This window comes from Rhipicephalus sanguineus, chromosome 2 (genome assembly GCF_013339695.2).
Source record: "Rhipicephalus sanguineus isolate Rsan-2018 chromosome 2, BIME_Rsan_1.4, whole genome shotgun sequence".
Lineage (NCBI taxonomy): Eukaryota > Metazoa > Arthropoda > Arachnida > Ixodida > Ixodidae > Rhipicephalus > Rhipicephalus sanguineus.
The window spans coordinates 17114645-17140632 of NC_051177.1; the positions used below are offsets into that span (position 1 = coordinate 17114645).

General features: G+C 46.1%; 2 protein-coding genes across 2 annotated transcripts in view; one reads left to right on the top strand and one right to left on the bottom strand.

Moving 5' to 3' along the window:
- The window catches only part of LOC119382460 (putative bifunctional UDP-N-acetylglucosamine transferase and deubiquitinase ALG13), a 60296-nt gene extending 56000 nt beyond the window's left edge, over nucleotides 1–4296 (bottom strand). The window contains exon 1 of the mRNA XM_037650168.2: nucleotides 4022–4296. Within this exon, the coding sequence (XP_037506096.2) occupies nucleotides 4022–4144 (123 nt within the window). The 5' untranslated portion in view covers nucleotides 4145–4296. The remainder of the gene's footprint in view (nucleotides 1–4021) is intronic.
- A 5129-nt stretch (nucleotides 4297–9425) lies between these two features.
- The window catches only part of LOC119382464 (beta-galactosidase), a 48947-nt gene continuing 32384 nt past the window's right edge, over nucleotides 9426–25988 (top strand). The window contains exons 1-9 of the mRNA XM_037650171.2: nucleotides 9426–9536; nucleotides 12465–12628; nucleotides 15801–15951; nucleotides 17914–17977; nucleotides 20479–20573; nucleotides 21207–21387; nucleotides 21823–22003; nucleotides 22117–22160; nucleotides 22824–22939. Coding sequence (XP_037506099.1) covers nucleotides 9441–9536; nucleotides 12465–12628; nucleotides 15801–15951; nucleotides 17914–17977; nucleotides 20479–20573; nucleotides 21207–21387; nucleotides 21823–22003; nucleotides 22117–22160; nucleotides 22824–22939 — 1092 coding nt within the window. The 5' untranslated portion in view covers nucleotides 9426–9440. The remainder of the gene's footprint in view (nucleotides 9537–12464; nucleotides 12629–15800; nucleotides 15952–17913; nucleotides 17978–20478; nucleotides 20574–21206; nucleotides 21388–21822; nucleotides 22004–22116; nucleotides 22161–22823; nucleotides 22940–25988) is intronic.

Here is a 25988-nt window from a genome sequence, read left to right on the forward strand (position 1 = left end):
CCACACATTGGGGACTTCACCATCCATTATTGTTTTACTCGCTGCCTTTCTTAATGTTTGCTTAGACTTTGGACCCAATTTATTTATGAGCATAATTGGGATGCCATCAGGGCCTGTTGATGTGCTACTAGGAACTCTCTTCTCTGCCCTTTCCCACTGGTGTCACTGTTATAGGGCGGTAGTTGTTTATGTCTGCTTTGGTCCCCCTTTCCTTTATAGATCATGCTCATCCTGCTTAGTTTCCACACATTGGGGACTTCACCATCCATTATTGTTTTGCTCGCTGCCTTTCTTAATGTTTGCTTAGACTTTGGACCCAATTTATTTATGAGCATAATTGGGATGCCATCAGGGCCTGTTGATGTGCTACTAGGAACTCTCTTCTCTGCCCTTTCCCACTGGTGTCACTGTTATAGGGCGGTAGTTGTTTATGTCTGCTTTGTCCCCCTTTCCTTTATAGATCATGCTCATCCTGCTTAGTTTCCACACATTGGGGACTTCACCATCCATTATTGTTTTGCTCGCTGCCTTTCTTAATGTTTGCTTAGACTTTGGACCCAATTTATTTATGAGCATAATTGGGATGCCATCAGGGCCTGTTGATGTGCTACTAGGAACTCTCTTCTCTGCCCTTTCCCACTGGTGTCACTGTTATAGGGCGGTAGTTGTTTATGTCTGCTTTGTCCCCCTTTCCTTTATAGATCATGCTCATCCTGCTTAGTTTCCACACATTGGGGACTTCACCATCCATTATTGTTTTGCTCGCTGCCTTTCTTAATGTTTGCTTAGACTTTGGACCCAATTTATTTATGAGCATAATTGGGATGCCATCAGGGCCTGTTGATGTGCTACTAGGAACTCTCTTCTCTGCCCTTTCCCACTGGTGTCACTGTTATAGGGCGGTAGTTGTTTATGTCTGCTTTGTCCCCCTTTCCTTTATAGATCATGCTCATCCTGCTTAGTTTCCACACATTGGGGACTTCACCATCCATTATTGTTTTGCTCGCTGCCTATCAATGTTTGCTTAGACTTTGGACCCAATTTATTTATGAGCATAATTGGGATGCCATCAGGGCCTGTTGATGTGCTACTAGGAACTCTCTTCTCTGCCCTTTCCCACTGGTGTCACTGTTATAGGGCGGTAGTTGTTTATGTCTGCTTTGTCCCCCCTTTCCTTTATAGATCATGCTCATCCTGCTTAGTTTCCACACATTGGGGACTTCACCATCCATTATTGTTTTGCTCGCTGCCTATCTAATGTTTGCTTAGACTTTGGACCCAATTTATTTATGAGCATAATTGGGATGCCATCAGGGCCTGTTGATGTGCTACTAGGAACTCTCTTCTCTGCCCTTTCCCACTGGTGTCACTGTTATAGGGCGGTAGTTGTTTATGTCTGCTTTGTCCCCCTTTCCTTTATAGATCATGCTCATCCTGCTTAGTTTCCACACATTGGGGACTTCACCATCCATTATTGTTTTGCTCGCTGCCTATCAATGTTTGCTTAGACTTTGGACCCAATTTATTTATGAGCATAATTGGGATGCCATCAGGGCCTGTTGATGTGCTACTAGGAACTCTCTTCTCTGCCCTTTCCCACTGGTGTCACTGTTATAGGGCGGTAGTTGTTTATGTCTGCTTTGTCCCCCTTTCCTTTATAGATCATGCTCATCCTGCTTAGTTTCCACACATTGGGGACTTCACCATCCATTATTGTTTTGCTCGCTGCCTATCAATGTTTGCTTAGACTTTGGACCCAATTTATTTATGAGCATAATTGGGATGCCATCAGGGCCTGTTGATGTGCTACTAGGAACTCTCTTCTCTGCCCTTTCCCACTCTTGTTGTCCAAGTGGAGCCACTGCGCTACTTGCTCTATCCTTGTCTGTTAGGGTGCATGTGGCGCTTCCTTGTTTTTTAAATTTTTCTGTCATCATTGTTCTTATATATTCCATTGCCTCATCCCCTTCTAGCCTGACATCTTGAGCTGTAGTTATAAACCTCTGCTCTAGGCTTGTCTTGTTATTCAGGAAGTTGAGATGGTTCCAGAACTTTGCAGCTGCCTTTCTGTCCTTCTTGTTCACTTCTGCCAACCACTGGGCCCCCTTTCTTCTAATCTTTTCATTGATAAGATGGGATGCTTGCCTTCTACAGCTTAAGAAGTTAGTTCCATTTTTCTTCGACATCATCTTCCTGTTCACCCCTCTGCTTAGCGTATCTGTGTTCCTTGGAGGCTTCCAGACGTTTTACTATGGCCCTCTTAACTTCCTCGTCCCACCAGCTCTTGGGTTTGTCTCTCTCTTTCCCGGTCGACTTGGCTCGTACTTTAGCAAGCTCTAGCTCAGTCTAGTTAGCTTTGTGTACGTCCACACTGTTTTAGTATCCTCGGTGATTACTTTCTCAATTTGTTTAGTTGCTATTTCTGTTTGCCTTCTTTCCGAACAAAAGTTCCTCTGTGGTTGCTCATCTTGCCCCCTTCCTATTTTCATTTCTCTTCCAAAACTCGGCTTGATACGTTTGTGACCACTACCTAGGCTTCTGGAGCCATATTCATCTATGTTCATTACCCTTAGCCTATCATACATCCTGTGTGACATCAGTGCATAATCTATCGTTGACTGTAGCCCTCCTACCTCCCATGTTATCTGTCCTTCACACTTCTCAGTACTGTTGCAAATGATTATATCATGCCTTTCACACATATCCATCAGCATTTTGCCGGTTGAGTCAGTATACCCATCCATATCCTCTATGTGCGCGTTCATATCTCTCAGTATAATTATCTCGCACTCTTTTCCTAGTTCGTCAATATCATTCGCTATGCACTCCAGCATTTCTTGGTTTTCTTCTCTGCCTTTGCTCCTGTCCACAAGTATACAAAACCAAGGAGCGTCATCTGCCCTGCCACTTTTCCCTTTAGCCACAAATGTTCCCTGCACTCCTGCTTGACCCTTTGCCAACCTGTACCTTTACGAATAAATGCCCCGATTCCACCCCCCTTTCTGCTGCCTTCTGTTCTATTGCAATATTCCCATGCGTAGTCCGCATTGCAAGGTGGTTGCTCCATGTCCCTAAGATGTGTCTCTACAAACCCATATACCATCAGTTCCTCCTGCCTCAGCTGCTCTTCCATCTCTCCCTACTTCAACCTATTCCTGCCACCCTGCATGTTTATATACCCTATGCCTGAATTAGTTTGGCCCTCGTGCTTACGTCGATTTCTTCTCCCACGGACTCTACGCATCTTGAATATTGGTGCCCCTTTGAAATCGTCCTTGTCTACACTGTTGGCCTGGCGGCATCGGCGCGCAGAGAGACCCCGTCTGGCAAGGGAAACTCGCTGCGCTCAGCACACCTCCCCATTCTAGCCACCCTACCCACGTAGTTGATTAAGGATGTGGAACGTCTAACTTGCGCATTGCAGCATCACGAACTTCACGTTTCAACTTGAGCGTCCGCGTTGCAGCTGTAAACGTTTGTGTTGGGTATCGTGCGCCTTGCATTCAAATTCAAGTGCTTGCGCCCGGTGGTCGCGTGTCTTCTTTGCTTGCTCATCTGCCTGGCTTTAAGCTGCGCGTCCAACAGACGAAGCTTTGCAGCTGCGCCGATAAGCTTCCGGATCATCACCTTCCATGCTCTGCGAGTGCACTGCTTCGTAATAAACCAGAAAGAGCATCCCCGTCTCAGACGTCTTCAATTTCGGGGAACAGCTAGGCTGACGGTGGGAGTCAAGAGGCTTCTCTGAGTATGCCAATAACGAAACGGCAACAGGCTAGACACAATCATATAAAAACCCACAAACGGCAAATCACAACACAAATAAATGTCGCATAATTATTATGCAAAGCGTCTCGCAAAAGCATTGGAGACGGCACAGCGCTCCACGAAACTGACATGTGCTTTCGTGGAACAAACTTGTCACGTTAAAAATTCTCACAGGCGCCATTAAACCAATTAATAGCCCACACAAATCACAGTGGACACGCGGGCAATACGTGAAATATGCTAACGGTGCACTCACGTGCTCGGAGACCACTCTGAACAAGCAGGAGCCATCACCGGCAATCTGTTTCCTCCAGAATCCCAACGAGTTGAGATACTCATCCATCTTCTGTGTTCCTTCTTCTTGGCCGAGGCCGGGCATTGTGCAAAGCGAGGCTATTGTAACGCGCGGACCAGCCCACTGTGACAATTCGTAGATAACTAAGGAAAGTAACAAAGGAGCACAACCAACACAACTTTCACTTTCGCGCTCGCCGCTTTCTGTGTGCCTCTGCACTTATCTGTGTGCCCTTCCGCACTTTAATTTATCGCAGAATTACGACCGCAGTCACCAATGCCAAAACTTACAAATCAAACGCCTCCTAGGATTCACAAAAGCGGTACGCTAAGCAGTCAACATTACGAAGGGTAAGGATCGACAGCCAACCGCATACAAAAAGCGAACTATTTCGCGATGCTCGGAATACTCGGAACGCCAACGAGCGTCGCCGCGTTGCTGCCGCTGCGCCAACTGCGCTGCTGCTTCCGCCCTTCTGCTTCACGGGTCACATGACATAACCGACATAACCACATAACATCCTCACTCTATCACTCTATCTAGTACCCTCGCGCCTTCGCGGGCTTCGTGGCTTGTTTCTGCGCGCAGTTGTTGAAGGGGCAAGTGGTTTTTCGTAAAGCCTCTAAAAATGCATAACTTTTTCGGTTGTTTATAAAACCTCACGTGTGCCCGTTTTTAGCGCATTTCTCATGAGAACTGGGAGCAAAAAAAAAAAAAAAAACATTTTTTAATTCACTATGTCCAGTTAAACGCTGTCTGAGTCTTCGTTCGGTCCGCTTCAATCCCTGCCGCGGCGGTCGCATTTCGATGGAGGCGAAATACTAAAAGCGGCGTTTGTGGTGTCCTGACTTCTTTCTTGTGTCCGTGTTTGCACGCCCTGTCTTTTTGGAATGAATACTTACCAACTAGCTCAGCTCTCTGTTATTCCAAGCTAGAAGCCCATGTAGCAGTGATTTCCCTACACACACACCCTTGGGGGGCGGGGGGAGTACACCCTCCCCTCCGCTTGTTTTCCTGAAGGCACCCGTTTATTCGTTCTGACTTTTCTTTCTTTGTTTTGTTTTTCTTTTTTTGTTTTTTTTACGCGCGGCAGAAAATTTGGCGTAATATCGCCGGAAGAAGGGCATATGTACGCGAAAGGACACATTCTCTACAGCTTGCTATCTGTGATGATGGGAGACTCAAACACTAAAGAAAGTACCGCAAGTACGACGATCGCCCGGGCTTCAAAGCGTCAGTGCCAGGGCACAAGCGTAGGAAGCGTGCAGAAAGGAGCTGTTGCCGCGCGGCAACATGCCCCGGGTTTCTTTTCTGTGTCAACACGCGAGTGTTGACACCGAAAAGAAACCCGGGCGTATTGTCTTCCGGCGGCATGGAACACGCGCTTGCAATCGTAGAATTATCGTTATGTTTCGCATGATTTGCTAAATAAGTGTGCAGTGCGCGTGCGCGCAACGGAAACGTAATTGTAGTTGTGTATACTGTTGAAACTCGATCTAACGAAACCCGATTTTACCAAGTTCCTGATCTAACGAAGAATGGTGGACCACAGCGCAACTACCGAGACGAGGACGATAAGGACACACAAGGCGCTGACTTACAACTAGTTTATTTTCTTAAAGAACGATTATATATACGCGACGCAGAAGAAGAAAAAAACAACATAGAAAGAAAAACAAGAAAAAAACGCATGATAAATCAGCAAGAGATGAAGCCTATCTATTACCCATTATCGACACGTGCTCTGTTGAGATAGCTTAACTCTTTCTTGGTGTGTGGTACTGATGCCATGCAATTATATGCGCGTTTCTCAAGAAAATAAACTAATTGTTAAGTCAGCGCCTTGTGTGCCCTCCTTCTTATCGTCATCGTCTCGGTAGTTGCGCAGTGGTTCACCATGCATCACCAACTCGCCCAAATTTTTACCTTAATATAGTGAAGAAATTTCAGTTCCCCAACAGGTATCCATAGGGCTCAATGTTGTCATCAACCCGAACTAACGAAACTAACTAGGCACCAAACCCGATTTAGCGAAGTTTTTCCAGAAATAAATGGCTAAAGAAAGCAGTTATGGGCGTCCGGAGGGGGGTACAAGGGTGAGCGGCTGCCCCCCTCTGGAATTTCGGATAATATTTTAGCAATAAGCGGCACAGCTCGATTTGCCTACTCAGGTCCCGCATAATATCCGTGTGATACGGCCTTCAGGATTGCCAGCCAACTTTGCTCGTTACACACTATTGACTAATCTTGCTGGTCATGACACGGCAGTGAAATAAAGACTGCCTGTGCTGTATAGCCCTCCCCCCCCTCACGTCTCTTTTCCCTTGCGGATGCAAGCACGCGCAAAGAGTTTAACGCGATAGCGATATCCTGCATCTAGTGCGTACTTCCCCCACTTAGTGAATACTTATTGTATTGTTATGATCGGACTTCACGGCTTGGCGCCGCTGGATCGTCAGAATGGTATGGCGGCATCAGCCCTGCTTTCTTCGACCTCAACGTTAAACGCACCAGATGAGGCGACACATCGAGGCAAGGAGAGGTTTGCAACTGTCAACACACCTGACATCGCGGCCAGTCTTCAGGAATGTGTACAGCAGCAATCCGTTCATTGTGTGTATGGTTCCTTTGTGGCTTTGTGACCTGACTGGGAGCTGGCCGTCAGCTGCACCGACGGCGCTATCAAGTCAAGGAAAGACTGCACCTGACGGCACACCTGACAACGCAGCCTGTTTTCGGGAATGTGCCACGCCGGGAACTGTTCCTTGTGTGTAGAGTGCTTTATTATGTTTTTTTGTCTCCCGGGACCGTCCGTCGTCCAGGTGCACCGCTTCTCTCTTTCCCGGAGTGCGAAGGAGGCGGTGCTTACTTAGTGGGCGGAGATGAAGACCACGTGTCTGATTGGACTGTCCTGGACTTGATTGTTTCCTCCAGCAGGGAATCCTGGGAAGGCCCAGGCTTCATAACGCGAGCGTCAGCACGCTCCAAGAGGCTATTCTACGACAAGGCTTCGACAGGCCACGTCGAGGCTACGTCGACGCGACGCAGCGTCGCTAGACGACGTTACGACACGCTACCAAAACGACATGTAAAATAAACGTTACTGTTATCAACTTCGGCTCCTGAGCTCGACTTCTCCCTGAGGCCTGGCTGCTCCCCGGTCCTATGGGCAGACCCCCGATCACATCAGTATGTTGTTACTCCGAGAAGTTCAGATAGTGCATTACTGCAATGTAATTGACAAAGTACAAAATGGTCGCATAGCCTCAGCACGCCGAGCTTTGGTGTCTGCCTTCTCCGCCTCCGTCTTGAGTGGCCGCCCTCGTTGTAGTGCGCCACTTGACACTGATGCCCCACCAAAACTCGCCGATGAGGAAGACACCGCGGTGTGGTTGGCGCTCACGACACAGAATGCATCACAAGCGTGTGAAGAGCCCGGTGTCGTGAGAGAATGTCTGTGCGCGTGACATTTTTTTCGAAGTATCAGTGCACCCACTACGTGTGTAAAACAGAATGCGCGCACTAAGGTGTGTGACTTTTGTAATGGGTGGCTGGCTTTAAACCACGAAGTCTTTATTATATTCACGTATGGTGTGACGCCCGATGACAATGTACGCTTGTACCACGCAATATTACTGCGATATTACATCTCGTACTGTGACACCTGTATACAGGACGCGTATGTTTGTGAAGCATGAAAGTTACTTTCAGTGAAGTTCGAAGCACAGGCGTGGCTGTGTGGTAGAACACCTGCTTGCCGCGCAGACGGCCTAGGTTCGATTCTCACTCGGACTTAACACTTTTATTATTTGTTTTATTTGCAGCTTTCTCGATTTTTCGATCACGGACAAGATGATGATTTTTCGCTCACAACCAATGACGCCGACACCGGAATTTCTGCAAAACGAGCTCTTTAACGCTATCGCACTATTATTTCACAAACTCAAAACCTTCAACACTAAAGAAAAGGCACGAACGGCAAGAAAAAGGCACGAACGCATCACACAGTACGGGCTTAACGCGGTCAGAACCTACGTAAGCTAAAAAATAGCTCGCGGCTGACCTGTCTCGTACGCGCGCGAGCTAGAAGTCCCTGTCTGTCGTCTCGTGAAGTTACTAAACAAAGGTATGCGTAATACATAATGCTCCTTGCAGGCGGTACTTCATGACACTAAAGAATACAAAAAACTGCATGCCTGAATTTACCTCCGTACGGCTCCCTGTTCACCCCCCCCCCTTTACAATTTGGACACGCCCCATTAATTTCGATTCCTGCAGCGCGATGTCAGTGCAGGTTAAAGAACACTAGGTGGTCTAAATTTCCGGAACCCTATACTGCGGAGTGCCTCACTATCATATCGTGGTTTTGGCACGTGAAACCCCATCAGTTAATATTATTATTATGCGAGGAATCTGATTGCGCTTCTGCTAAAGGAAACTGAACATCTCAGAAAGCAAAGCACGGCGCATTGTTTTCAAACACGCTGTCCCCTCCCGCAGCTATAAAGCTTACGCAACTGGCATTTTTTAGGGGCGAAGCTCCTTAAAGCGGCACCCGTTCGTCCCCGTCGTAGTGCGTAACCAGTCTTAACGCTAGTACCAGATCTTGACCTCCAAGGTGGTGCCGGTGGGAGATTTCTCCTGTGCGTTGTTGAACAATAAAAAATTCGCAGCGTGCGCTTTAACTAAAAGCCGAATTCTTCTGTCTCTCATTCCCCATTAGCAGCCATTGGCATGTTCGTTAGTAGAAGTAGAAGTGTAAGTGTTAGCTAAAAGCCGACTTCTTCTGTCTCTCATTCCCATTAGCAGCCATTGTTTACCTCCAAGGTAGTGCCTGGTGAGATTTCTCCTGTGCGTGATTAAACAATAAAAAATTTGTTCAAAACGCCATTGATTGATGAAATAAACCAACGAAAGACGCCAGATGTTTTCTAAAGGCAAAACGAAAAGACGCCAGATGTTTCTAAAGCAAAACGAAAAGACGCCAGCTGTTTAACAAAAGACGCCAGATGTTTCTCCTCTGCATATTCGCTTATGCTTTTCTTGGTGACAGTTTTTCACCGTGCAATATCGCTCAGCGCAAGACGCGCCTTTAGCATACAATCTGTCAGTAATAATTTCAACCCCCCCCCCCTTTTTCCCCCCTTTATCTTACTGAACGGGTCAGCTTTCTCCTCGGAACGTCACGTGTAGGGCTATCGGATGTCGGCAGGCGTACCTCACGTGTCAAGAGGCGAGGCGCAAGCGGATATATCGCCTCTATCGCGGTAATCTCGTAGCAGTGGGATAGCAGGCCCGTTTCCTGCGATGTGCGCTTGCTTGCGGTGGTCGCAGCAGAGACGTCGTTGCCGTCTTTGAAGTCGGCAGGCAATCTTGGAAGATGATCAGCGATGCGCCGACGGCCGCCCTGTCCAAAGTGCTCATCGTAGCGTTCTGGGCTCAAGCGATGTCACTCGAAGACGGAGCGCCGCATAGAGTGAGGAAGATATTTTGAAGACACTGGGCAGACATTTGCAAGTGGCCGAAAGGGGTACAGAGAGGTGATAGAGACGCAAAAAAGCTTCGTCGTTAACTAGCCTACAGCTGGGTATCGGTACGATCTATATAGGCTATTCCACATACATGCAAAATTCGCGTCTGTAGTAGTGCATGGGTTCTGAACTTCTGGTGGCTTCCCTCAAAATTGTTAGCAAGGCAGACAGAGTCGCTCGACCTGTGACATGGGTTTATACAGCATCGTAACCGCATTCCTAACTAGCTGCCTTGACATGATACAACACGCTCAAAAGCAGAAGCAACTAAATTTGTGCCGATGGAATTCGTTGTCGTCGCATCCGTGCCGTTATCAAGGGGTGTAGGACTTCACCGGCCAGTGACACAGATGGAATAAAAAGTAAATTTCTGTAAAAAAATATACACGATTGAAATTTGCTCAATCCTTCTAAGCTGCATTTTTTTCAGTGACTTGAATGTGCGATTGTTTCGAGTGATTGGCTAACGTCTGAAATAATACCAGTGCACAGGTCCGCAATAACTCTTAATCCTCGTAACTGTATCCCCTCAGATATGTGCAGTGCGAAATTCATGACCATATAACATTTTCTCACTTAGCAAGGTTTCCAAAAAACGGTCAGTTTTTCACGTCAGCTCAACAAGGCTATTGTAAGACTTTTTCTCGTGAAACTCACCCACTCACTGTCATTAATGACTTGCATTGGACACTAGATCTGAAGTTATAGCGGACTAAATCTTCTCTAGAGCCTTCGATAAGTTTGTAGTCATGCTTCATTAATTCTTCAACTTGACCCAAACGTCTTTAACTACATTAAAGCTTTTCTATCTAACCGTAATGCTAACGATTTTCATACATCGACTGAACTAGGGCCCGTATTCACAACAATGTCTTGCGTTAAAAAATTTTCGCAAGAAACTCTTTGAGCCAATCACGATGCGGGATATCATTAGTGAAGCCGGCTGAGCAATGAGAAAACGCGCTTACGAAATAGAAGTTTTGTGAATTCGGCCCCTATTTTCTTCCAGAGTTCCGCAGGGCTCGGTACTGTGACCGTTATTATTCCTGATCTTGATTACTGACTCACAACCCAATATTTTCTAAAAAGAAGTTACTTGTTCGCGGACGACTGCGCGATATACCGGATTTAATGATGGTTATGTTGCCACTGTTCAGCGCGACTCTAATACCATTCTAACTCGGTGTCAAATGTTAATAGATGTAAATATGCGCGTGTTTCATAGCGTTCACTAACCAGTCTAGACTACTTGAACTGCACCGCACTAAAACACGTTCTGTTTTACCTGTACGTACGTCAAAGATTGTAAACATCACGTTAAACTAACTGAGGCAAAATCTAATAAGAACATGGTTATCCTAACCGGAGTTCCTTATGGTCCCAAGTCCTCTAAAAGTTATTTTACATCAATTATAGTCGGTCTCAATTAATATGTATGCTTCAACAGTATGGGACCCTGATAAACAAACGTCCGCCGCGGTGGTATAGCGGTTACGGTGCTCGGCTGCTGACCGGAAGGTCGCGGGTTCGATCCCGGCCGCGGCGGTCGCATTTCGATGGAGGCGAAATGGTAGAGGCCCGTGTACTTAGATTTAGGTGCACGCTAAAGAACACCAGATGGTCGAAATTTCCGGAGCCCTCCACTACGGCGTCTCTCATAATCATATCGTGGTTTTGGGACGTAAAACACCAGATATTATTATTACTGATAAACAAACATTAACGAAGGAACTTGAGGTATGCAGTGAACAGTCGTGCTGCTCGTTTTTCGTATCGAATTACAACCGAACTACAAGTGTTGCGCAATTAAAATCAAATATCGGTTTCCCCCTGCTTTCCATTTGTCTTGAAATAGCTCGCGTTCGTCATTTTCACGAAATTTAATATCATAACTGCAACTGCAAGCATTTCTACCGTCCACCAATGCATTCATCTCGCGTAGGACTGACCATAAACAAATTAGTGTTACCTCGCTGCAATACGCTAACATACCCACGTGCTTTCCGCCGCAAGGCCAGTCAGTATAGCATGAAATGACGTCTCCCAGCCTGCCACTTCCCTCGAGATTTGTTTCCTATTCAAAACGCTTTTGTCAAATGCGTGTTGATTAGAGTGCTTGATTATATGCTACGTGCATCTTTTTCCTTGATGGTAAACAAAAATATCTTAATAGCACTTGTAGTTTTGATTACTTATTGTTTTTGCTTTCTTTTTTTCTTCCGTGCTTTGCTTGGTGTTTTTCGTTGTACTGTTATGCCATGTACTGCGTTATTAATTTATGCCTTCGTGTGCTGTGGGTAGTGTATGCCTTTTCTTTTTATTTCTTCGAAATGTTCTTTCCCCCTCCCTCTGTAACAGTGTAACGTGCACATTGTGAGGGAACAAATAAATTCACAAATAAGCCCTGTGAACCTTCAATGTTCACCTCTGCTTCTTGTCCAATTTGCGATGGAACAAAACGCAAGGATTAATTTCTGATAACCTAAATTCAGCGTTTTCTAGCTGTTGAGAAAAATGTGAAAACAGCACAGAGAAGTGACTATCTTAATTCGGTGGCTGTTTGCGGAAACCATGCGACATCGCTGTATTGTTTTTGCTTTTTTAAATCACGATTTCGAGACTGACAAATATGCCGTGCTCTCGAAAGTAGCAAATAGAGTCGAACAAGATAATTTATTTCTAGGAAGGCGGAAGAGGTTGGCCTAAGCTAGCTGGGCAACTAATGTCTGCTTTGCACAATTCAAAGGTCCATAATAATACTTCATATAATAACGTTAATTCTGCTTTTCGCTAAGAGCGAGGTTCATCGTGTACGGTATTCGTCAACAGTCACCATTATTTGCACACGGATGAGAACTGCCGCATGCACGTAGGTTCGAAGGTCCTTCGTGATCGACTACGAGAACAACCGCTACCTGAAGGATGGCGAGCCGATACAGATCGTGTCCGGATCCATTCACTCCTTCCGCTCACTTCCTGAACAGTGGGACGACCGCTTGTCAACAATGAGGGCTGCTGGACTCAACGCAATACAAACGTTAGTACGTTCTTCGACTTGTACGTTTGTTTCCTGTGGACCATACCATATGCGACATTGCCCGTGATTTTATTGTCCCTGCGACTGACGAAAAAAAATACATTTTCTTGTGACACAAAACCAAAAGGCAGCAAGATGAAAGAAAATCACAGGGGTTCACTTATCTAAGACGACTTGAAGGCGGAAGCGTATATGCGCCTTGCTATGTGTTAAGACATGCACAGAAAGCCTCGTGTAGCCCGTATGCGTGTTATTACCTCTCCCACCTACTCATCTTCGGCATTACTATCAGCCTCATAGTTTACGTTCATACTCAAGTCTATTCACACATATCTAAACGCACTAGCGTTCACGCGCCACCTCATTATTTATAGGTCAGAGGCGTGATTGGGGGCAGGGGGAAGGTGCCATGACCTGCCCCGCAAACTCTTTCACGGGAAGTTGTTGATAAGAATACCTCGTGTCAGTGGCGTAGCCAGGGGGGGGGGTAGGGACACACCGGGACCGTGCCCCCCCCCCACCCCGAAAAATTTTCCCCCATGGTATAAAGAGCACGAAATGACACTCGACCCCATTTATCTGCCCAGTCGTCCCAATGTGGGATCAAGAAGGTGTCCCCCCCCCCCCCCCCAAAAAAAAAATTTCTGCCTACGCCACTGCCTCGTGTGAGTCGCGTATTTCATCAAAATGGCCTTACTGGATCGAAACCACTGATAACTCGTACGTGAAGGTACAAGATCAAAAGTCATATCGTAGAGCACCGATTATGTGGGATATTGGCGTTAAAGAGTACTGACACCATGCTCGAGAGAGAGAGAGAGAGATAAAACTTTATTAGGATATCAGTCAGTGCACGCCAGGAGAAAGTCTTGAGACACGGCAAGGGCTCGACTGATCATATACTGCTGGACGACGGTCTGGGCTGCTGCGACAAAGCTAATTTTACGCTAACGGACTCATGAGTCGACTCACTTAGGCTCACTCAGAGTCAGGTCAAGCCGTGAGTTTGAGTCTGAGTGAGTTCGGCTGAGTAATATGTTCGTGAGTTTGAATCCGAGTGAGTCCGGTTGAGAAAAAGTTGTGTGAGTCTGAGTCCGAGTGAGTCCAGTTGAGGAAAATTTCGGTGTCCGAGTGAGCCTCCAGAACAAAATGAGTGGGTCTGCGGGGGTGTAATGTTGACAGGCAGTCCCTGGCGTCTGCTCTAGCGCACCCTGACCGATGTCTGCTGAAGCCATTCTTACGTGTCGTCGACAGAAGACGTCGCAGCTGAAGGCGATGAAGGCGCTACTGGGGTTTTTAAAGCGAACGAACTTGGACAAGCGGCTGTGACAGTGACGTCACGTACCACGCAAGTGACTGACTGTGTGTGTGTGCTGTGTCATGTGCTGCCTTTCTCTCTCCATCTATCTATCTCCCCCATCCTGTTCCCATGTGTAGGGTAGCAAACCGGTTGTGCTAAACTGGTTAACCTCCACGCCTTTCCTTCTCTACTATCTCTTCTTCTTGAGTGGGCCTGAGTGAGCTCCAATTTTAAATGCGAAGCATTTCTCGGCGAAACCAAGGCACTTTGAACATATCTATCTATCTATCTATCTATCTATCTATCTATCTATCTATCTATCTATCTATCTATCTATCTATCTATCTATCTATCTATCTATCTATCTATCTATCTATCTATCTATCTATCTATCTATCTATCTATCCGCCTACGTATGGGTGCTCTCGGGGCCGCCTCCTTAAAGGGACAGTAAAGTGAAACAACGAATCGGTTTGGATTAATGCATTGTTTTCTGAGAACTCTAATGGCGTTAGTTTCACCATCATATGTTTACTAATAGAGGAGAAAATCAAGGTCAAAGTTTAATTTTTAAATTTCGTGCTTAAATCTCCGCACGTGACGTCACGGATTTCAAAGTCAGTTTTTCGGGTTTTGGTGGCAGTGGCTCAACGGAATCTCTTGAAGCCCGATATGTTAAGTCTATGGCCTCATCAGAGGACAACGTACCTAATTTTTACCGATGAGGAACTACATATGACCTAGTAGACGCTGTCAAAATCTATGACGTCACGTCATTTGGTGCGAGAATTTCAAAATGGCGTCGCCAACCGCATGTTCTTTTCGCTCATTTTCTCGCTTACGAAGCGTCTTCTCGCGGTAAGAGTGGTGTTTTCGGTATTGTAAAATTGTAATTTACTAATGCACAAAAAATTGTTTTTATCTTTAGTGTCCCTTTAACTTGGTGTACGCCAAAGTTGGCAAGGGAGGGTAAGATGATTTGACGAATATGACTGTCTTGTCATGACATCAGTAACGTGAAAATCCTGTCGCGTACGTCGTCAAACCCTTTCCGCCAGCCAAACACGTGTGGCACATACCCGTTTACCACGGGTCGCGGTGTACGGGTATGCGCCATAGCTGATTGACAGTTTATATCTACTCAGGAACGGCGAGAACAGACATTGGTAATTTAAATGAGAGAGCGTTAAGAAAAACCGACATCGGCAGCGTTGACCCGACGAATGAAAAGAATAAGAATTAGGATCCCAGCAGAAATCGAACCCAAGCGTTCTGCGTGGCAATCAGGTATTCTACCACATGCAGAGCCATGCCAGGTCTATAAACTGGTTTGGAAAAACAGCCTATGCAGGGGTAATGTCGGTGCAACGTCAGTTGCGTTTGTGGTGCTGGCTATCGAATTTTACAAGAAAGCAATTAACACTACATATGTCCTCCTACGATACAGGCATCATATAAGATTAACGTCTGTGGTTCCAGTGCTGGCTCCGCTTTTATAGCAGTCTAATAAACATTACATTCGTATTCCTTTGATTCATCAAGCTATATTGAAGCACTGCTTGACCCCGGAGGAATACATTAACAAAGTTACATATGATATTCACATGATTGCACCATAAAGTGCACTGGTTCGAATGTATATTACCGATCCTTGAAAGCGCGGTGCAGTGGATGATATAAAGGATCGAAACAGCCTGAGAAGTAAAACAGGCTTTACAAATCCGAGATATAGCGAGTACCACGGGCGTCGGCAGGATTTTGCCCGGGGGGGGGGGGGGGGGGGGGGGTCGGAGGTGGTGAAATCCGTGTTGCAGAGTCTTGGGGGAGGGGGGCAGCGAGTATTGAGACCCTTGTATCTTGCTTCCGATGCAGCTATGTGGAGTGGAGCAGCCACGAACCCGAAGAAGGTCGGTTCAACTTTCAAGGACAACAGGACATCGTCCGCTTCCTGAGGCTGGCACAGAAGCATGACCTGCTTGTCCTGCTTAGACCTGGACCTTACATAGATTCAGAGAGGGATATGGTGCGCGTGTTCACAGTCACTTTTATCTTGACACCCTCATCTTGCAAATGATGTGCTGTGGTCTGGAAGGATACAATGACTGGTGTGAAGGAAATGTTTTCATAGGCGAAACATTGCTATGGTGACGAGAGTTTTTCATATAAGTGGCCTAACGGCCAGCTACCAAGGTTATACGCGAAAACTGACTACGTATTTCAAATCTACATTGTACGCACATCGTGACTTAGCTTTAGCAGGTCAGTAGGGCATCGTTTGTGTGATGGTTAAATCAGGAACAAATACATCACAGTCCGGCTTTGCAAAGCTAAGGTAACGCACCGCATAAAACACGTAGTAGCGCTGGCATAGGCCACACGATGAAATTAAATTCTGAATGCGCTCAACGGTACATGTCGCATGTGCGGGTTCGGATACGTACTGCAATTTATCTTATCGTTGTTAATCTATCAGTCGAGACCTGACCTTGGGAAACCGAGACAGTGCAATATGCGAGCTGGAGGTCTGCATTCGCCATCACAACGATATGCAGGTTATCCACGGTGTCGAAAGAAAAGCGCCACTGTAATCCTGAGGGTCATTGATGGCGTTGTGACGGGATTTAGCGAAGCAATGAAAGTCATAATCCATTTAAAAACAACGTTCAAGGACAGCTATTCCGCTCATTACGTGCGCTGCTCACAGAAGGGGGCTTTACGTCATCCTATATACTTGGCCTTCTCGAAATGTGTGGCTGGTTCACATACGTGTCCTCAATTGAGCACGTTATCGAGCGTACAGTGTGATGCGCAGCAAAACTAAGATAAATTCAAGCGCTGCCCAACTGGTTAGATCTTTTATCAAGGTTATGAAAATCCTTGTCCCCTTTTGAGCACCAAAGTTATAAGGTGTTTAGGACAGGTGCTGTGGAACTCTGCATGTGATGCTATCTTGCTAAACTAAGCCGTTAGTGAAAAACGTGCAATAAACAGCAGCGAAATGGTGAACGATTTAATACATCCACCGTCTAGCAACCTACACGTGTAAGCAGATTTTCGTTCGTCATCATCGTCATCGTGATCATCATCCTGTCTTATGTCCACCGCGGCCTCTCCCAGTAATCTCCAAATCAGCCTAATTCAATTTTATGCCTGCTCATTCCTTAACTTAATCACCTCGTCGGCCGCACTTATTCCCATCCGTTCCGTCGCTCTAGCCTCTTCTCTTTGTCCTTCTGACCTGCACAGGTCAACGAGAATATTGGCTACCCCTGTTTCCTCTCTGATCTACTTTGCTGTCACCTCTTAAGCTCATCTGTCGTTCCATCGCACGCGGTGTGGTTCTTATCTGGACAAGCGGTGAAAGGCGGCCTAGTTCGTACATGTTTTTAAAGAAGGAATAAACAGCGCAGATGCGCGACGAAGCGAAGGAGACACACGAGGACGGGCGCTGACTGCCAACTGAAGGCTTATTGAAAGGAACCAGTACATACATACATGAAACAACGAAAAAGGCCCGAGCAAATATTAGGTAATAACACTTTTCAATCGTGGACGTGACGTCAGGTAGCGGATTTCATTGTCTAACAGATCAAGAGACGGCACGCTTATACACAGCTCCCCTTTTTCGCTGATTACATTGGTCTTACATATCTCTCTAGCGTGCCTGTCACGATAGCGTTTAAGGATGGTGACGTCAGACAGACTGGGGATGCATCCGTGCTTGTCTTCTTATCTTCTTTTCGGATTTCTTTGTTATTCTCCATGTTTTGCCCCATATGTTAGAACTGGCAAAATGCAATGGTTGTACACATCCCGCTTTAGTGACTGAGGTAAGTTGCCAGTCATGACTTGAGCATGCCTGCCGTTATGCACACCAGCCCATCGTTATTCCGCGGTGAATTTGTACTTGACAACTTATTGTCATTTCACTAAGGCCATGCTGGTCTCCATGCACTCGTCTCTGCTGAACTCTTTTTTTTTTCAGGGCGGCCTACCTTACTGGTTGCTGTCGGCGAACCGCTCAATTGGTCTACGAACCAGTGACCCGCGTAAGAAAAAAAAAACTGAAATATTCATGAAGAGAATGTTTCCTTGGCACTGCATAAACGAACCTCCACCATGTTCATGCAGAAGCTGTTACTATGTGTCACTTTCGTGTTATAAATAATACGATGTCGATTAATGAATGTAACAGACAATTAAGCCAAGGAAAGCATAATTATTTGTTATTTTAACTGTAGTGCAGTAATTATGACAAATTGAAATGCATTAAAGTGGGCAAAACACACCCTTGCCTACAGTAGGGCCCAAACCCACAACCTTCGCAAGTCGAACACAAACGAGCCTTTCAAACAATTCTAAACTAAGTAATTGATTTGTGGGCATTAAAGCACTGGCACTTTGACACACACACACACACACACACACACACACACACACACACACACACACACACGCGCGCGCGCGCGCGCGCGCGTGTGTGTGTTTGTGTGTGTGTAATTGAAGGGAAGGCACGTTTCAGACGTGGCACGGCCGAAACGGGCGTGCCACGTCTTGAACTATATATATATATATATATATATATATATATATATATATATATATATATATATATATATATATATATATATGTATAATACAACGGAGGCGTTGTCAACAGTGATTTCGGGAGGGGTCCTCCCTTCTTCGGGGGATGAGTTAAAATATAGTTCAAGAAAATCAAGCACGTAGGAAAAGATCGTTCTGTAAATGACTGACGTTTCGGCCGCGGGACCAGCCTTTGTCGGGGTGATGCGAACATGCGATGGTAACGTAATATAAAATGACCAATGATTAATATATATAGTCCTCGAGGATGGCTTGGTGGGCTAGTTGGTACAGGATCTTCAAAGGGTTTACAGCGCACACAGACGGTGATAGAGTGTAGCAAAAAAAAGAAAAGAAATGAAAAAGGACACAGCTCTGAACTACAACGCATACTTGATGGAAAGGGGCAACATGTATATAGGCTGAGCTAGCCAATGAGAGGCTTGAAAAGCTAAAACATAAGTAAAATCAGACACTCGTCATTATGCCCTCTGATGGCATCTGCCATAGTCGATTTAAGATACTCAATTTCCTTTTTTTTTTTTTTGAGAGCGCCACGGAGGGCGTGCTTACGCAATTGTCTTTACCACGATCGATTTCGTAAGCTGAGCAAAACTCGCTGCTGGGCTAGTGGTTAGTACTTGCCCGGTGCATCAGTGTTTAATTCTCTGTCCCGTGTTAAGTCCGCGCTATCCACTATTTAGGATTTCGTAAGCTTCCATCACTTCACGTGTCAGCTTGTCTTTGTCTTTTCAAGTCTCTAAACATTCCTCAAAGAGCAGTTCACATGCCCAACTTCGACAGCGTAATGACAGGTGGCCCGATACGAGTCTTTCCACCGAGACTGTCGTATCGGGCTACCTGTCATTGGCCACCTGCCAAGACGAGAGCATCTGAACACGCCTTAAAATGGCGTTCTTGAAAACAGAGCTTGTCTCGACATTTCTGATACCATGTAGTATTGCTCCTTGCACAGGGCGAAAGTGGACTAGAGAAGACGGAGAGAGAGGGGGGGAAAGGCGCTCTTGGTTGGAAGGAGTGGTGAGGGACCTGGATGAGCATGTTAAGATTAAAACTGCTGACTAGGATGCCTTCTGCGTGTGTATTTTTGATTTTCCAGAATTTTCCTTGTACTGGGACCCAGCCCTTAGGAAAAAAAGCTTTCACGAAGTAGTCGTAGCTTTTTTTTTTCTTGTCTGTGGTCATTATTGCTTACATGACCGAAAAGTATGTTCTCTTTGCTTTTGGAGGTTTCATACAGTTTGTGCAATGTTCTAAACCTCAATTTTCTCACGGGAACGTGTTAGAATAAGTTGAAGCACCACTTGTGATGGCGGGCGAAAGGTGGTACCAACTCGAGTTGTTTTTTTGACATCTCCATGCGGCTAAAGCATGATTCTACGTAGAAGAGATAACTGGATGCAAATAGAAGCAGCGTGGTGGGCAGCACTGGCGCTGACTCACGTGAGCCAGCGTTTCCTCGTTATTTCATTCGCGCTGTGAGTGAAGTTGCGTCTTTACGAACCGCTTACTGGGTAATCACCAGTTGCAATCGGAGTGGCGTCCAGCCTAAAGAAGCGAGAAAGTAAAGCGGGCACTGCTCCTGTTGTTACCGGTGAACGTTCATTTCTGTGATCATGCAATAGAACAAAACCTTACCAGGGGACTGGGTTGCGTCATTTGCTTAAACTCCGGTGCTATATGCGCGTGCAGAATAGAAGCTTAACCGCTAAAGTATGCATGTATTATCTCACTTAATAAATTATAATAGCAACTGGCACCGGGACGCAACTTCTCCGTAAATGTAATGCAACATGTTGCTTATTTTTAAAATGCGTATTTAAGGAACATGCTGATCAGTTCTGCCAGCTAAACAGAATTTGTTGGCATTGTTAATCTTAGGGGACACATTGATTGTCTTATATGGAGGTGTTTATTTAAAGCAAATATTCATTATTCACAGGTTACATCGCTTATGTACATCGATACTTTTCTAAGCTTCTACCGCTCATTCAACCTCTGCTGTATGCCAACGGAGGACCTGTCATTGCTGTTCAGGCGAGTATACTGAGGCATCGTATAGTGATGTGTGTACACTGTTAATTTCATAAAATACTCGCAGTATAGCACTAGTGACAAGAAAGATTTTTAGGATGTCATCAGAATACCTCGGCGTCAAAAGCACTAAACGTTCTGCCTCGAACCATTCTTGGTGACGCCGCCCAATGCATGGAGCAGAAAACCAGCAGGAAAGAGCCATGAGATTAGTGTTCAATAAAATACCTTTTGGTGATTGATATGAAATTGGTGACATATTCAAAATATCCAAGCCAAATGTTCCTGTGACGCGTTTCTGACCTTAAAGATTACTTCCTGAGGGACGGTACGGAAGATATCATACCTTGCTGGTGCCCAAAAGGCTCAATGATGCAAGGCAGATTGAAGGCTTCTTAAACCAAACTACCGAAGCTGGCTGTATGAGATAATGCGAAGAATGCTAGAGTTGGGCAGGACATAGGCCTGTTCCACACGTCTCCAGTTGTTACTAACAACACATTTGATGTTTCGAAACTCAGCTCTATATGCATACATATATAATGCTTTATGTCGCTGCTGACCGTTCCTTATCGATATGGAGCATTATATTTTACAGTTTCCAATTTTCTCCTATAATATTCGCACAATTTCCAGGTGGAAAACGAATACGGCAGTTACGCAGCGTGTGATTACGTGTACACTGCGTATCTTCGCGACGTAATGCGCCGCTACTTGGGCGACGACGTCATCCTCTACACGACAGATGGCGACACTGATGGCTACCTGAAATGCGGAAAGCTTGATGGTGCCTACACGACGGTGGACTTCGGCACAGGTATATGAAGTAGGAATTGTAGTATGTTGCCAGAGAACTAACTGAACAGTTATATATAGAAGGCTAATGCCGAGTCCTATTCGCTTTCGAAAAACATTGCGATGACTCTTACGTACATGACTCCCTCTCTCCCTCCCTCTCTCTCTCTCTCTCTCTCTCTCTCTCTATATATATATATATATATATATATATATATATATATATATATATATATATATATATATATAGAGAGAGAGAGAGAGAGAGAGAGAGAGAGACTAGCAGCTGCTGAGGCGTTACTGATTCCGTCGCCTGTCTTCAACTAAATGATTCAATAAACGAGGCAAGTGCTTTATTTAACGCTGAGGCACACTGAAGGACTCTTTAAATGGGAAACGCAAGTTGCTACAATCGAGCGTCGAGGCTCTGCGCCCAGTGCTTTCCGTGTCGCTGCAGGAAACGACGTCGGCGAAGCATTCGCTGTGCAGCGGCGACACCAGGAACGGGGGCCCCTGGTCAACTCGGAGTACTACACGGGCTGGATGGACCACTGGGCTGAACCACACTCGGTCGTGAGCACGACCGCTGTCGTTAGCCATTTAGACAAGATGCTCAGCATGAACGCCTCTGTCAACATGCAAGTCCCATGCGACCACTGATTTACGGCTTCGTATATTGTACTGATCAAACATGTTAAAGATTTATTGAGTGATTGATTGTTTTGTCTTATGTAATGGCTTATTTAACCAGGTACGTCTTCCATGGAGGCACGTCGTTTGGATATAAATCAGGATGTAAGCACCCCAATTTATTATCACTCGAAACGCAGGATTAGTTGAGCTATAAGCAGCACGCGGCGGTGTATACTCGACTGCAATTCGGGTCCGCTATCAGCATTCTCATTTTTAGCTGCTGTGCACAATCTATCTATATTCACGCACGCACATGACCTGTGTGTGCGTGTTTCTCGTGTCTATCGTATTTCGTGTTGCTTAACTTGCAGATGTGGCACTAACTTGCGCAAACCAAAGCACTCCTAAAACAAATGGTTGAACAGACTAAAGTATCGAATTTCGGTATCAAACGAAACTTATACAGGTGCAACAGTAAAATAAGCGCATTCTGTTGATCTGTCCTGCACCTTTAACTGCCTCCGAGCTTCTCCTTGGTGGCTTTCCTGTACTGCACGTCGGTGTTCCCGGTAGACCATTAATCTCTACAGTCTGCCGCCTCCAGTTATAGCAATATTACCGGTCAACTTACTCGGTGTATTTGCGCTTGCTTTGGATGTATGCTGTATAAAAAAAAAATCCACAATGAAAATTATGGTAACCTACTGCCTCGGTTTTGCCACCTAATGCCACTAAATTGTGAGACCGACGCAGTTTTATACTATAGAGACTATACACGTCAGTGAGTCTTTTTAAAGTCGCCAGTTTATTTGTGTATACTTGCAGCCAATGTGGACGACCATTTCCATCCAATTCCTACCAGCTACGACTTTGACGCGCCGATCACAGAAGCCGGCGATCCAACGGACAAATTCTACGCCATACGGAAAACCATCGCGAAGGTAAGTGTGCCGGTCGCCAATATGAATTCTATACGCTGCGTGCAGTCGGTTTCGCTATAGATGTATAGACTAACGAGTTGCTGTATCTATGCACAAATAAAGTGAGTTATAGGTGCGGCATCTTGGTGGAAGTTACGGGAGTAGAAACGAATGAAAGAGGAGTAGAGGCGGGGAAGCTGGCATGAGATGGAGAAAGAGAAGTTAGAATACAGTAGGTGCCTCCGTGGACAACCCGTCTAAGACACGCATACAAAAGGCACTACGTTGAAGTGCGAAGGAAGGATTCCAAGTTTTATTGCGAAGGTTTGTTTTGTTCAAGAGAGAAGCCTATATCCTTCCCCATTTTAAGTGCTGCGCATTATATTTTGACGCACATTTAATGACGGGGGGATCGATGAAGATGTTTTATGCACCCGCTTGTATTAAGCGAGCGCCAGTCATTCTTTTGCGCGAAAAAATAGGGGCCGTTCTTTTCTCGTACTTCTAAAAGAGAGTGGTGGTGCTACACGTACCTCAGTAGCTACGATGACGAAGACCGTGCGAGGAATTCTACGCGCGATATTTGTGGTTGGCAGTGGCGCGAAAAAAGAAGCAAGAGATACTTAAGTGCATTTGTATTGTAACATATATTGATGTCGCTCACTGAAAGCCGTGGCGCGTAAAAGGTAGTTGTATTAGAGCACTGCACTGGCCGATTTTTCCGACCCGGGCCCAAAAGTGCCATACTCCGGCCCGTCCGAGCCCGGCCCGGTGTTTTCAAACATGGCCCATACCCTGCACGGGCCCGAAAGATTTGGTCCCGGCCCGACCTGGCCCGGCCCGGTTAAGTCAGTTAGCTTTTGAGAATAAACGAGACATTGTTGAAAGTTTACAGTTTTACAAAAATAAAAGGGATTGTCTAATTCTCGGTTGTTGTGAAGATACCTCACACAGAATATTTTATGGAGACATTTGCGAGAACTTGTGACAGTGTGATTTACACAGGCGGTTTTTGTATACCTTCGGCTTATTGCGCCCGTTTTTAACACGAAAGTGTTTTATGAGGGGGTCCACCACGGCTCCACTGACGTATTTCCGTCACGGATATGACGTTGTAAAATATACACTAACAGATGGCAAAGAAAAAGTTCCATCGCCGGGAGTTGAACCTACGACACCTCGCTCCACAGCGCGCGGCGCGAACCGACTCGACCACATACGGCTCGTTTTGTAGCATATAGGCCTGCTAACCGCGAGCTATTTATATACACCATCTACCGTTCGCGGTACTCAGAGATCGGTGGCACTTCAGTGTGTTTTCGTTATCACTAGCGAGATGGCGAGATGGGCTGGAAGGGCGCGCTTTAAAGGTCGTCGCCCCGCGCGTTGCGATGCGCGCGCGTCTCCACAGGGCGTGGTTGATCGTGCGCGCGCGCTTATCTTGTGATGGGAGGTGGTTTGTACGTCTTGTGCTCTCACCGCAAGTTTGCGTTGAAGTTACAGAGAGCACGAAGCTCACTTCGCTCACTGCAGCGGCCGCTTTTGCGAAAGGAGCGTGCTGCTCACACACAAATAAGTTACAACTGTGACAGTTAGTTCGCGCTCATCCTGTGTATATATACTTGTGCGTTCGTTTCGTGCGACCTCCGTTGTGTTTGAGCAGCACGCTTTTACTGTCGAACTGCGACAGTTGTAGTTCGAGCTCATCCTGGGTATGCTCTTTCCGTGCGTCCTTTCTGCTCCAGCAGCGCGTTGCGAGTTTCTAGCTGCTTGCCGTTCTTCGCGTGACATTACAATTTGTTGCTATGACATTAATTCCTTCGCCCTTTTGCCGAAACAATGCGCAACAAACGCTCAAATGCGTTTCTGAAGACACGTTTCACTATCGTCTTGTACCCATAGGCGTGCGAACGGGGGGGGGGGGGGTGGCCGGCCCCCCTTGTCACCTAAAAGGGGGGGGGGCGCAAAATCTGCCCCATACATTGACCCCCCCTAGTCACCTAAGAGGGGGGGGGCGCAAAATCTGCCTCTTACATTAAGTTAGTAAGAGGGGGGGGCGCTGCGATGAACCTTCGACCCCCCCCCCCTGATGGGGAACCCTGCGCACACCTATGGTTTTACCGATTCCTATGACACTAGGTATCAGCCATGTTGATTATATATCTTGGGGCTATTGCACCTGTAACGCATTTGCGAAATAGTTTCAGGACGATATAAGCGAATGAATATCTGGCTGTCTCATGTACAGAGCGCTAGCCACTTAACATTGGAATTCAAAGAACAATTGCAACATACAACTCTCAGGTTAATCAATAAACGGGTCGTACATTTATAATTTGATAAACTGTATATAAATTGGTGAAACACTTTGGTGGCGTTCATGTGAAACGACATTTCACGAGGGTCAGGTATGTCCTATTGCTTGATTTAGGCTTCATTCTAATTGATGATGTCAACTTTTCAATTGGCAACGGGACGAATTTTCAGGCCGGAGTCCGGTGATGCGTTTTATAATATGAATGAACCTAGGCCCTTGCTATTTTTGTTTCAACATTTAGGGCATTACGCGTTAGACACAGCTCAGGTATGACCTATAATAATCAGTCTATGCATCTGTATAGACGGAGTCCTTCAAGCTTAGAAGCGATACTCGTCTGCTGAAAAAAATTGGCCGCGTATCTGCGTGCTTCGCTGCAAATGTCGTCTAAAGACGATAGAAGAGGCGTTGCGTGAGATATGGACGCCATCTGGCAATACGTCGGGAAACATGAGTGCTGTGTTGCGGGCTGGTAGTCCCGGCGCAGCAGCAGGCGAAGACCGGCAGTGACCAACGCGACCGGCGGGGGCGCCAGCCAGCCCCAACACGCGGTTTGGCGCGAAGCGCTGAAGCACAAGAAACGTCTGCACTCAACGAGTACTCTCCACACACTCTTTTATTTACACGTGGCCTGGATAAAACAGGAATGCCAGAGCGGCGCCCCATGGCATTCGTACAGTGCAATACAGAACCGAAACCGAAACACAACAATGAGCTCGTGCAGAGGGCACGGAGGAAGGCAAGTTTCAGCGC